This window comes from Oryza sativa, chromosome 7 (assembly GCF_034140825.1).
Source record: "Oryza sativa Japonica Group chromosome 7, ASM3414082v1".
In the NCBI taxonomy this organism is placed as follows: domain Eukaryota; kingdom Viridiplantae; phylum Streptophyta; class Magnoliopsida; order Poales; family Poaceae; genus Oryza; species Oryza sativa.
Genome location: NC_089041.1, coordinates 20338485 through 20351218, shown reverse-complemented (window position 1 = coordinate 20351218; position 12734 = coordinate 20338485). Strand labels below are relative to the sequence as shown.

Below are 12734 nucleotides of genomic sequence, written 5' to 3'. Positions count from 1 at the left end.
CGACGGGCATCTCTTCTGCTCTACTCCATGTTCTTCCTCTTTGGCAAGAAGATAGTAAGGCTCCGCGCACCCCCTTCGTTCGCTCCCCATTCTTCATCTCCAGCAATAAGACAGTGATGGCACCACTCTCCTTACTTATCTCTTATCTTTACAAGGGCGGTGACGAGGTGCCATCCCACCTTCCTCAGATCTGACGCATAGCACCCTTTCTTCTTCGCGCATGTTGTATGAATTGCCAAAGTTCTTAAATTTTTTTTATTTCGAAGATGACCTTTCGAAAATGAGTTGAATGTGTAAAGTATTAGGTATGAAATATCGAGTTGAAACTTCTAAAATCGGGTTTCTAAGTTTAAGGGTTTGAATAGGAAGCTTTCAAGTTTTCACATGAATATTTCAAAATCTGACCAGATGATTTGTAATCCGAGTTGAAAGTTTGAATTATAGAGTTGGAAGTTCTATATATCCGAGTTTAAAGCTTTAATCATCCGGTTGAGAATTTTAGTGAAAGTTTTAATCATTGGGTTTGAAATGATATCAATCTGAACAAGCTCTAAGAAAAAGAATATTGACCAATCAGTAGACGTATCTTATTTATGTCTCTATATATCATAGCTATCGTGAATAAGTTTTATAGGAACCCAATTATTAAACTTTAATCTCAAAGTGTTAAGTACGATACTACCACTCCAGGAAAATAAGCCCGAGAAAACTCCAGGAAAATAGTACAACCTCGTGCGCTGACACAGTGCACCCCTTCTAGAAAACCCTCGCCAAATTTTCGTGCAGCAGACGCCGTAGACCCCACACCCTCCCGGACTGTTGGTAGTGGATCTCGGAAGGCAAAACCCCGACCAAAACACCCAAAAAAGAAAAAACAAAAAAAAAACACAAAATGAAATTCCACCGAGACCAGACCAAACCAAACCAAACCGAACTCCACAACACAACGCCTCTCCCCCTCCGCCCTCCTCCTCCGCTTCCTTCCCTTCCTTCCTTCCTTCCTTCCGCCTCGCGTCTCCTCGTCCTCACCTCACCTCGCCTCGTCTTCCTCCTCGCATCGCCCTAGCCCTAGGCCACCTCGCCATTTGATGCGGGGGCGCCCGCCATGGCGTCGTGGGGGCTGGGCTGGAAGCGGAGCTCCGAGATCTTCCACCTCACCCTCGACTACGGGGACCTCGCGGATGGACCTCCTCACCATCACCAGCAGCAGCCGCCGCCGCCGCAGCAGCCGGGCTCCCCTCCCACGCCATCCAGCGCGGGCTCCACGCCGACGTCGTCGTCGTCTTCGCCGACGGCGAGGAGGAGCGGCGGCAGCGGCGAGTTCGGGTTCCGGATCGAGCTCGACTGGTCGGCGGGCGACGACGAGGACCAGGTCGCGCTGCGGCTCCAGTCCCAGCTCATGGTCGCGCTCCCCCCGCCGCACGACGCCGTCTGCGTCGATCTGTCCCCGAGAGGGGAGGGCGACGGCGGCGAGGAGGGTGCGGTGGCGGTGGAGATGCGGGTGGTCAGGAGGCGGGAGGCGCTGCGGTCGGTGCGCGTGGCGCGGGCCGCGGGGTCCGCGGCCGGGAGCGGCGACGGCGCCGGGGTGCTCTCGCGGCTCATCAGATCCAACCTCGCGCCCGCGCCGGCCGTCGACGGTGCCGCTGCCACGGGCGTCCCCGTGCTCGCCGACCACTGGCGCTCCGTCGCCGTGCTCAGCCTCTGCAACTGCGGCTTGCTGGTGAGTCCATTTCTCTATCTCTTCCCCCTCCCCCTGATCCGTGCGAAAACATTCCATCCCGTACGGCCTATTGTTTTAACACATGCCTGATCAATGTAGAATTATGTTACCGCCGTGATTGCTCGATGCTGTAGTGATCTAGGAGGTGGCATTGTAGTGTTGTCGTCTTTTGTGGGAGAATTTGATTGGATGTGTATAAAGGAGGCTTGGGCATATGTTTTGGTTGCTTCACATACCTTTACTTTTAGCTATAGAGATTCTGATTATCAGGTTTGACCACACATTGTGCATGCTACGACCACTGAAGATTTCTTAGAAATGCTTGTTCTGTGGCTCTGTCCAAATGTTGTTCTCTTGTCAGACAGACCTCCTGGGTGGCCTATTTTCATGAAATTGTGTTTGGTTTTGTGGAGTTCGTTTGATTTCTTGATTTGTACTGATCTGTATAATACGTCCTGGTTTAGTCGTGCAAAGATGGATATGCTTGAATTATGCAGCAATCACCTAATAATTGTGTTTTTTTTTTGTTTGTTTGTCCCCTAAATCTGTTGCCATGAAAACTTAGGGATGGACATGTAGATGCTATAATGATCTAACCATGAAATGCTATGCAAAACTTGGCAGATGCTTCCTGTTGAATTAACTCGCCTTGCACTTCTTGAGAAGCTACATCTTGACAACAACAAATTGTCAGTTTTGCCACCTGAAGTTGGTGATTTGAAGAAATTGATAGTGCTGACAGTCGACAACAACATGCTAGTTTCTGTACCTGGTTAGTGATCATGCCTGCATCTAAATTAAAAACTTAAAAAAATTATGTTTCACAGCGTATTTAAGACTTGAAGACTTGTGGTCTTTCAAGTTTATGTTATATCAACTGCCCATCAGCCCATGCACCAATCTAATATCTTATTTCCCTTTGACCAAGCAGCAGAACTGCGACAGTGTGTTTTGCTGGAGGAATTATCGTTGGAGAATAATAAGCTTGTCCGCCCATTACTGGATTTCAGGTTATTCAATTGTCTTACAGAGGCATTTTTTTATTGACGGTTTCTTCCTGTTGGTGCTATTAAGCTAATTATTCATTCTTTGTTCCGAACAGGTCAATGCCTAAGTTGCGTGTATTGCGCTTGTTTGGAAATCCTCTAGAGTTTCTCCCAGAAATTTTGCCACTGCATAACCTTAGGCATCTCACACTTGCAAATATTAGAATTGAAGCACTGGAAAGTCTTAGATCTGTCACTGTACAAATTGAGGTTGGTAAACTATCCTGCATTGTTATTCTGTTAGCTAGGTTGTTTCACTACTAGCAATCCTTTTGATAAGTGTGTATTTTGGTTTTAATTCCAGACTGAAAATAATTCCTACTTCGTTGCGGCCAGGCACAAACTTAGTGCCTTCTTTTCACTTGTTTTTCGGTTCTCTTCCTGTCACCACCCTTTGCTAGCCTCTGCTTTGGCCAAAATAATGGAAGATCGTAGCAACCAAGTTGCAATTAGCAAAGAAGAAAATGCTGTCAGGCAGCTTATAAGCATGATAAGCAGTGATAATCGTCATGTGGTACATATTCAATCTCCCTAATTCATTGTGCTCAAAGTTCTGTGGAAACAAAATGCTCATTTCAAGCACAACACAGTTCCTTCTTTTAATTTAGAAGTTACTTTTGCAGGTTGAGCAAGCATGCCTTGCTCTTTCATCACTGGGATCAGATATTTCATCAGCTATGCTACTTATTAAGTGTGATATCATGAAGCCTATTGAAGCTGTACTGAAATCATTTAATGAAGAAGAATTAGAATCAGTATTGCAAGTTGTAGTCACCTTAACTTTTGTTTCTGATCATGTTGCTCAAAAAATGTTGACGAAAGACGTTCTGAAGTCACTGAAAACACTTTGTGCACACAAGAACTCTGAGGCAAGATGATCTGGATTTAGACTCTGGTTGATGTGTTGTTTCGATACCCACCGGTGAGCTCACTTGTATCTGTTCCCATTTTCTAGGTGCAACGTCTATCTCTATTTGCAGTTGGCAATTTGGCTTTCTGCTTGGAGACTCGTCGCACCCTCATGCACTCTGAAAGTTTGCGCGACCTTTTAATTCGCTTAACTCTTTCACAAGAGAAGCGTGTCAGCAAGGCAGCTGCACGTGCTTTGGCAATTCTAGGTATGCTTGTTTTGGTACTGAATCTTAATTTATGTGATCCATTTTCCTGAATATTCAATAACTATATGTGTTGATTAGTTTGTGAATATCTCTTCAATCCTTTTAGGTGAGAACGAGAACTTGCGTCGAGCAATAAGAGGAAGACCAGTTGCAAAGAAGGGTCTGCGCATTCTATCAATGGATGGTGGTGGCATGAAAGGCCTTGCGACTGTCCAAATTCTTAAACAGATAGAGCAAGGGACTGGGAAACGCATACATGAAATGTTTGACCTCATATGTGGTACATCGACAGGTGGCATGCTTGCGATGGCTCTTGGAGTCAAGCAGATGACTCTGGATCAATGTGAAGAAATATACACAAAACTTGGTGAGTGTCTTTTGGCTCTTACTTTCCACATTTTTCTTATTGTGTTGCCAAGTGAACTGTTGGTTTCTCCAGGCAAACTTGTCTTTGCTGAACCTGCCCCCAAGGATGAAGCTGCAACGTGGAAGGAGAAGATTGATCAGCTTTTTAAAAGTTCATCACAGAGTTTTAGGGTGGTTGTACATGGATCAAAGGTAAATAACATAATAACTTGTTATTGATGTGGTCTTTCATGTGACACAATGTAGTTAGTGACCAAAGTCTTAATTACAGCACAGTGCAGATCAATTTGAGAGGTTACTAAAGGAAATGTGTGCTGATGAAGATGGTGACCTCCTTATAGAGTCTGCTGTAAAAGGCATTCCGAAGGTTTTTGCTGTATCTACTTTAGTCAGTGTCATGCCTGCCCAACCATATATATTCCGAAATTACCAGGTTTGTTTTCTTACCATATATACAGTCTGTGCATGACCATGTCAATGCTTGTGCTTATTAGTCAGGAAACTGAAGAAGAGTGCAGATTCACAAGTTTTTTTTTCTCTTCTTGAATATTGGGCCATCTGTTAACCTCATAACATGTTCCAGTACCCACCTGGCACTGTGGAAGTATCATCAGTCATGACAGAAAGCCCATCAATTGGCTCAGCTGGAACGCCCGTTTCTGGTGCCCCGGTCGGTATTAAACCAATTAACACGGTTGGAACTGCTGTTTCTGGTGCACCGGTTGGTATTAAACGTGGTGCTTTCATGGGTAGCTGCAAGCATCGCATATGGGAAGCCATAAGAGCATCTTCTGCAGCTCCATATTATCTGGATGATTTCTCTGATGGTAGATATTCCTAAACTTAGTTGTGGATATTGTTTTGTGCAAGAACAGTAGGCCTCTATTTGTTTGAGTCCTCAAGATTTGTTATCCACCGCAGTTCTTATAGCCCTTTTTTTTTCTTCCTTTCTCTTCAGACGTAAATCGTTGGCAGGATGGAGCTATTGTAGCCAACAATCCCACAATCTTTGCGATAAGAGAGGCACAACTTTTGTGGCCTGATACGAGAATAGATTGTCTAGTTTCAATAGGGTGTGGTTCAGTTCCAACTAAGGTAATATACATCATAGTTGTCGACTCTTTTGTTAACACTATTATTCATTACAACTATTAAGTATCAGTGGCAGAGACAGAAATGCAAAAAAAAAAATGGTTGAATCGGGCCAATAGTGTTAGTTTTTTTTCTCAAAATTTGCTAAATCTACAATAAATTTAGTGTAAAATTTGGAGCCATGGGGGGAGTCCAGGCCTCTGCTTGCCTCCTCCTGTCTCCGCCCCTGTTAAGTGTTGGGCAGCCTTCCAAGCAATGGGCAATCCATGTGCTGGAAAACCAATTATTTACTGAATTCCTCACATTTTAAAGAAATATTGTTTTCCCAATTTTGTAATACGTTGAACACATGTACAATATGTCGGTATATTGGAACTGAAACTTTCATAGGTTCAATATCGTTCCAGGATAGTAAATTTTAGAGGCTAAAATTTTAGTCAATTTCATATATTAAAGTTTTTTTTTGTTTTGCAAGTGACATAATATGGGAATGGGATCTATTAATTCGATACACTACATATAATCTGTAGCTTATATTAGCCTCATCTGTTGGAAACCACAAGTCAAGGCATACATTACTAGAAGAAACACCTGACTGATCCAAGATGAATAATTTTTGTTTTTAGTTTGAAAAGTTAACTTCTATGGTACATTAAGTTTACACTTCCAGTGATCTCGTTGTGAGCTATACATCTATCACATTGCTTATATATATAAATTTATTCCATGTGTTATGCATCTAGAGTCGGAGAGGTGGGTGGCGCTACTTGGACACAGGGCAAGTTTTAATAGAAAGTTCATGCTCTGTAGAGAGAGTTGAAGAAACTTTGGATACACTGATACCAATGCTCCCAGAAATGCAGTATTTCCGCTTTAATCCAGGTAATTTGAGTTCCAAGGAAATCCACAGAACAGCAACTCGATCATAGTGTACTGTTTAATGAGTTCTAGTACATATTTACCAATGCACTTTGATATTGAAAGAATGGGAATCTTGTTACTGTGGCAGTTGATGAGCGGTGTGGTATGGAACTAGATGAGACTGATCCTGCTGTCTGGCTTAAGTTGGAAGCTGCAACTGATGAGTACATTCAGAAAAACTTTCAAGATTTCAAGAATGTTTGTGAGCTTTTAGTTCCAAGATACCAAGAGGAAGAAAAGTCATCTGAAACTACCAAATCAATGTTGTTTTCAAGATTCAAGCCATCAAATTCAGGTTTGTCTTCTCCAGGTTTGCACTTTGTGTAATGATTCGAAGGAACATTTGGTTGATTCATTTTTCAATCCTCTAATTCAGGTTTTAGTGAAAGTAATCCTACCTTAGGATGGAGGCGTGTGGTTTTACTTGTAGAGGCTTCATATAGTCCTGATTTTGGGAAGAAAGTAAATCATGCCCGCTCGCTTGAAACATTCTGCTCCCAGAATGGTATCAGGCTTACTCTAATGAACAGTGCTTCTGGGTTTGGAAAGGCAGCTACCACACTTCCGACTCCAATTACTTCTCCCTTATTTACTGGCAGTTTTCCATCTAGTCCACTTCTATATAGTCCAGAGGGCACCCAAAGAATTGGCCGAATTGACCTGGTTCCGCCGCTTAGCCTGGATGGCAACCCAACTGCAAAGTCCTCGCCGCCAACGTCACCTCTTAAGTCATGGCAGCCATCTGTACATGTTCAATCACTATATGATAAGTTGCAAAATATGCCTCAAGTTGGTGTGATACATATGGCACTTCAAAACGATTCAACTGGCTCAATATTGAGGTATTTTTTATCACGATTTCTTTTACTGAAATAAGCGTCAGTGTGTTTACTTTTTTCTCTAGTTTTGATTATGTGATGCAAAAATTACTACCGCAGCTGGCAGAATGATGTGTTTGTAGTTGCGGAACCAGGGGAACTTGCAGACAGGTTTCTCCAGTGTGTGAAAACTAGCTTGTCAGCCATGTTGCATGGATGTAAGAGAAAGGGTGCATATTCCTTGTCAAAGATTTCATGTTTGTCTGAGTTGGTTGCAGAGTGGCCGTCGTTTGAAATTGGTGGGATTCACCACCGCTATATAGGGCGCCAAACACAAGTAGGAACTGTTTTCCTTCTTTATGTTTCCAAGACAAATCATTATGCATATAATAATCTATCTTGTCGCAGGTAATGGAAGATAATCAAGAAATTGGTGCCTATATGTTCAGGAGGACAGTGCCTGCTGCTCATATGACACCTGAAGATGTTCGATGGATGGTATATGCCAGCCTGGATAGCTAGCACTTCCACTGAAATGCTCTTCAAATTCTATTCTTATGTAGTGTGTTAATTGTGCTTAGAAAGGACATGTGACAAAATATTCATGCAAGTGACATCTGATGAAATTGGATGCTAATTTCCAACTAAATTCTGGTATAGTACATTACTGGTAGTTGATTCCTCCAGTCAACTATAAATTTAAGATCAAACCTTCATATTTTTCTCATGGTGCAGCCATCAAAATGATATCATAGAAAAGAGCATATTTGGTCAATGATCAATCTGGCCAGCTATTGACCAAACCAAAATCTGGCCAATGATCAATGCCTCACATTACTGAAAAAATTTAGTCAGGAACCAAATGTCAGACATACTCTAATTGCTGCCAATGCTGTAGTAAAGATGTGTTATTTACATCTAGTGATGCTGAAATCGTTAGCATGCCTTTTTCTATTTGCAATGTATCTAGAGTTTAGGGCACTATCTAATGTTGATTCATTACATACATGTTTCCCAGGTTGGAGCATGGAGGGAGAGGATCATTGTATGCAGTGGTAAGTATGGCCTTGCTCACGGCCTGGTCAAAGCATTCATGGATTCTGGTGCCAAAGCAGTCATCTCGTCGGCCATGGAGCCTCCAGATTCCCAGTCTATAGTATACCATGGGATGGAAGTAAATGGCAGCCTTGAGAACGGGAAGTTTGTCATTGCCGATGATGAGGCTTCCGAGTCTGAGGCGGAACCTGTTAGCCCTACGAGTGACTGGGAAGACAGCGACATGGAGAAAAATGGCGATCGCAGCAAAGATTTCGATGATGAGGAGTACATGGCTCAGTTCATCTGCCTCCTGTATGACAAGCTGTTCCGCGAGGGCGTGACGGTGGACACGGCGCTCCAGCAAGCGCTCCGGTCACATCCAAAGTTGAAGTACAACTGCCATTTACCCAATGTTTTGTAGGTAGGAGTACATTCACAGTCCTTATAGAAATATATACCAAGATGAATATAGAAGAAGAAAAGAATAATATGATCTGGCGGATTCATGAGGGGGTTTATAGAGTTTATACTCGTAATTTCGTTGTTGAGGCTGTGGTCGCAGACTGTTTGTTTCCCCCAAGTGAATCTTTCGGCGAAATGCTGTTTGTAATTCTAGGCTAGTACATAGAACATGTACTGACGGCAACATGGACATAGCAGTTAATCTGAGACAATAAAGGATGAAGTTTTGCTTGCTGTTGCAGTAATGCTTTGCTTGAAGTTCATGCTATTGCTTGCTGTTAGGATTTGGCATCTTAACATGTTATTATGTGAACATCAAAGCTTCCAATTCCAATAGTATCATGCATCCAAAGCTTCTTCTTACTTTCATATTGAAACAGTGGAAGATACTACTTGTAACAACAATTTCTACAAAGCATAGCCTCACACAGCGAAGAAAGTGAAAGATACAGATGAAGCTACTTCCTCTTGAACTGTAAACAACTTGTGAATTTCCCGGCTAAACTCTACCAAACACAAGAAAAACTTGGAGAAACTTGAAAAAGAAAAAAATAAGAAAAGATAAATACGTAGTATACTAGTATAGCCGAAACATATCCAGGCATCAAGGTCGTCGTCGTCGGCGAAGCGATCGATCAGGCGGCCAAGGTGGCGGCGAAGCCGAGGATGAACTCCCTGGTGTCGTCGGCGGCGCGGTCGAGCGCCGTCCGGCCGTCGACGTCCTTGACGTCGTACTTGGCGCCGGCGCGGAGGAGCTCCTCGAGCTTGGGCTTGTCGCCCTCGGAGGCGGCGAGCATGAGGAGGATGTCCACCGGGTGGATGTCCTGGTTCAGCAGCGCCTCCATCTTGTCGTAGGTGCCCTCCACCGCCAGCATCCCCATGTAGTTGAAGTACTACAAGCGCAGACAGAAAGATTCAGATACATTCAGAATCTCATCTCAGGAATCAAAGTTACTATTCTGAATCTTTCTTGTCACTAGAGCTTTCCATGTTCAGGTGCTGTTCTTCAATCTGAATGTGCTAGTCTACAGCTATCTTGAATTCTTGATTAGCATATTCAGAATTTCAGATACCCTGCAGCTGCAATTTGCATTTTGTCCATGAAACTACAAAGACTAAATTGCGAGGTGATTGTTGTTTTTTTCTTTTCTTCTCTTCCTCTTTGCTACTGCTGGCTATGATACGAGCCATCGTTTTGCTTATTCGCGGAATAAGCGAAGCAAGCGAAACGGAATATTTGCAAATAAAAAGTAATTTGTAAATAAAACTTTTATATGTATATTCTTAGAGATTTAAAAGCAAATGCTGAAAAATATACTTCAATGAAAAAACCTCTAAATCAACTCCAAATTTAAAATTCAAATGTTGGTTGATAAGTATAAGCATAAGGAAAAAGACATGCCTTAATTCAACTCAAATCAAATGCTGCATCATTTGTCCTCAAACCAAACTAGCAAGTATAGCAATCAACTACTTCGTATGTCTCACATTAGGATCAGAATTACCAATCCACCAAGTAATATAGCAGTGGTAAGGTAGCATCTCAGTCATTCGTCAGCACATTCCCCATGGACTGGAGCAATCAAGGAACACCTAAGGCAACATGGGGAGGAGGAAGAACGAGAAGCTGGCTCACCTGCTCGACGTCGTCGCGGTCGAAGTCGTCCCTGCCCTGGCTGCCGTAGATGCCGGCGCCCTCGGCGTCCTTGTTCCCGAACTTGAAGAAGCACGTCGGCCCCACCCTCCCGCTCTCGCTCGCCGGCACCACCGCGCTCAGCCGCGACGGCCGCAGCCACCCCAGCCTCGCCGCCGCCCGCGGCGACCTCCTCGCCGCCGCCGCCGCCGACGCCGACGACGCCCTCGCGCTCAGCTGGAAGGTGCACGGGATGGATGCCATGGCTTCTCGCACGTTGGATGGTGGAGTAGCGAGAGGTGGAGAAGAGGGGAGAGAGATATATGGAGGGAACGGATAAGTTGTAAGTAATCTTGAAACTGTTTGGCACTTGGCCACTTGAAACTGATTGCTGTCAAGTTAGGTGATTAGATGCTTCCTAATTCTGAATCTTTTCACTATTTCACTTTTTTTCCTGTGGAAGACAGGACATGAGATATTCATAAAGTGCAGTGTAGAAGATATTAAAAAAAAGTGTATGATTTGTGATAAATCTGTGTGAGATAGGAGTACGTGCTAGAGCTGTGTGAGATATACTCCATCCCTCCGTAAAAAAAAAATCCGTCACCAAAAAAACAACCTAAAAGGATGTGACATCTCCTAATATAACAAATTTGGATTAAGTGCTGTTTAGATTTACTGTATTAGGAGGGGGTCACATCCGTTGGTTTTTTTTGAACGGAGGAAGTAAATTGTATGAGTGTTGTTAATTTTTTTAGAATTTTTTTTATAACCATTTGAATGGTTTTTAAGCTTACGAGAAGACATCCTCTTGAGAAATCAAAATAGATTCCTAGGATAAAAAGCAGTAGCATTAAGCCAGGTTTTAAGCTTGGAATTAGCTGTCTAATTACCATGTGAAATAGACACCCATAAAAAATGTGAAAAAAAGAAACGGAAATGCTACGCACCGGGATCCAGTTGGGACGGGATCCTTTGTCCTCCTTGCCTATCCAAAGAGAAGCGAGAGCTGAACGCCTGAGCCATGAGGAGGAGGTGGTTGCCGCTTATTGGCGAGGACCTTCGGCGCGGGCTGGGGAAGAGGACCTGCTCGGCGAGAAGAGGACGAGGCCGCCGGCGACGAGCCCCTTGTGGTGAGCTGCCGTGGTGTCGAGGACCCCATCTGTGTCGCGTCGAGGCAGCGGCGCGTCGCGGCCAAGCCGGCGGCGGGGGATACATCAACGAAGAGACGAGGGGCGTCGGTGGCCGAAGCTAAGGAACGCAGTGGTGACGGTGGCAAGAGCTAGAGGAGGGAGGGGCAGCGGTGGTAGCCGGAGCCAGGAAAGGGAGCGGCGGTGGTGGCTAGAGCCAAGGGGAGGAAGGGCGGTAGTGGTCGTCGGCGTCGGCGTCAGGTATGTCCAGCTTCTGATACCCAGTAGAAATCACCTATTATCTAGTAGGTATCGCCTGATACTTCATAGGTATCACCTGATATCTCGCAAGTATAGCCTTCTACGTGATAAGAATCGCATGATACCTAATAGGTATCACCTAATATCTCGTAAGTATCACCTTCTATGTGGTAAGAATCGTATACCTAATAGGAATAACCAAGTATCACCTAATACGTGGTAGAATCGTATGATACTTGATATGTATCACCCGATACCGATTAGGTATTAGGACTTGATAACTAATCGGTATCATCACGTCTGAAGGAGATTCCGTTGTATAGCAACCAAAAAAAGAAAATGGGTATGCAACTCTGCTTCAAAAGGGTATGTGTATAAATTTCAGTAAAAAGTAAAGGTGAAAAAAAAGATGGATAAATTTGATCCGTGCCATACTGGGACAACAGCACACTGCCTCCTGCATATTCCTGGAAAAAGGAATCTGTGTGCTCCGCTCTCAGCTTTGAGCTTTTGGCAGCTACCACCTGCAAAACATATGGCGGCAGCTTTGCCATGTGAATCATATTATTGTTTCATTCGGAAGTGTTTTTTCTTTCCCTTTAGGCTGAGTCTGAATCAGCCTTTTGTGAGTTGGCCGCTAGTAGGACTTGTTTTCCCTAAGATCCTAGGGTGTGTTCGGACCCAAGGGTTCCCAGCACCTCTCCATCGTTTTCCGCGTGCACGCTTTTTAAACTGTTAAACAATGTGTTTTTTGCAAAAAGTTTCTATACAAAAATTGCTTAAAAAATCATATTGATTCATTTTAAAAAAAAATTAGCTAATTTCTAATTAATCACGTGTTAATGGACCGCTCCGTTTTCCGTGCGAAGAAGATTTGTTCCCAACCTCCCCCAGCAAACACAGCCATAACCATGTTTTCTAAGTTGCTCACAGTATTTTTTTCTATAAACTTTTTTATAAAAAAAATATTTTAAAAATTTTAAAAATTATTTTTTAAAAAATATAATAGTTAATACTTAATTAATTGTACGCTAATAGTTTTTTCTCGTTAAACGTGCCATGGAAAAGCCAGTCTATTAAGCTGCTTTGAACTCACTATTAGCTTGCGGCGTTTTGACCTTCATTTGGG

The 12734-nt window shown here is 43.5% G+C and overlaps 2 protein-coding genes across 3 annotated transcripts; one reads left to right on the top strand and one right to left on the bottom strand.

Moving 5' to 3' along the window:
- Positions 1-975: 975 nt before the first annotated feature.
- On the top strand, positions 976-8843 carry LOC9270956 (phospholipase A I). Of its 2 annotated transcripts, none has more exons than NR_185489.1 (18): positions 976-1720; positions 2345-2492; positions 2652-2730; positions 2823-2976; positions 3071-3280; positions 3390-3635; positions 3722-3884; positions 3991-4251; positions 4324-4442; positions 4522-4683; positions 4834-5077; positions 5209-5345; positions 6086-6224; positions 6352-6558; positions 6640-7105; positions 7202-7418; positions 7490-7735; positions 8100-8843. NR_185489.1 is itself a non-coding variant. In NM_001422173.1 (18 exons), the coding sequence occupies exons 1-18, from the start codon at positions 1106-1108 to the stop codon at positions 8538-8540; spliced, it is 4098 nt and encodes a 1365-aa protein (NP_001409102.1). In that variant the 5' UTR covers positions 976-1105; the 3' UTR covers positions 8541-8843. The 2 variants fall into 2 exon arrangements, 1 of the variants encoding a protein (NP_001409102.1); NM_001422173.1 differs by having other exon boundaries at positions 7490-7579.
- Positions 8844-8868: 25 nt separating this feature from the next.
- Positions 8869-10561, bottom strand: LOC4343402 (protein LHCP TRANSLOCATION DEFECT). Its single transcript, NM_001422174.1, has 2 exons — positions 10218-10561; positions 8869-9474 (listed from the first exon to the last, which is right to left on the bottom strand). Exons 1-2 carry the CDS (start codon positions 10476-10478, stop codon positions 9217-9219), a joined length of 519 nt encoding a protein of 172 aa, NP_001409103.1. The 5' UTR covers positions 10479-10561; the 3' UTR covers positions 8869-9216.
- Positions 10562-12734: the final 2173 nt, after the last annotated feature.

Coding starts and splice junctions, on each gene's coding strand:
- LOC9270956 (NM_001422173.1), top strand. CDS start 1,106: ATGGCGTCGTGGGGGCTGGGCTGGAAGCGGAGCTCCGAGATCTTCCAC. Junction 3,885..3,990: donor ACGTGCTTTGGCAATTCTAG/GTATGCTTGTTT, acceptor CAATCCTTTTAG/GTGAGAACGAGAACTTGCGT. Junction 4,684..4,833: donor ATATATTCCGAAATTACCAG/GTTTGTTTTCTT, acceptor AACATGTTCCAG/TACCCACCTGGCACTGTGGA.
- LOC4343402 (NM_001422174.1), bottom strand. CDS start 10,478: ATGGCATCCATCCCGTGCACCTTCCAGCTGAGCGCGAGGGCGTCGTCG. Junction 9,475..10,217: donor ACCGCGACGACGTCGAGCAG/GTGAGCCAGCTT, acceptor CTGCGCTTGTAG/TACTTCAACTACATGGGGAT.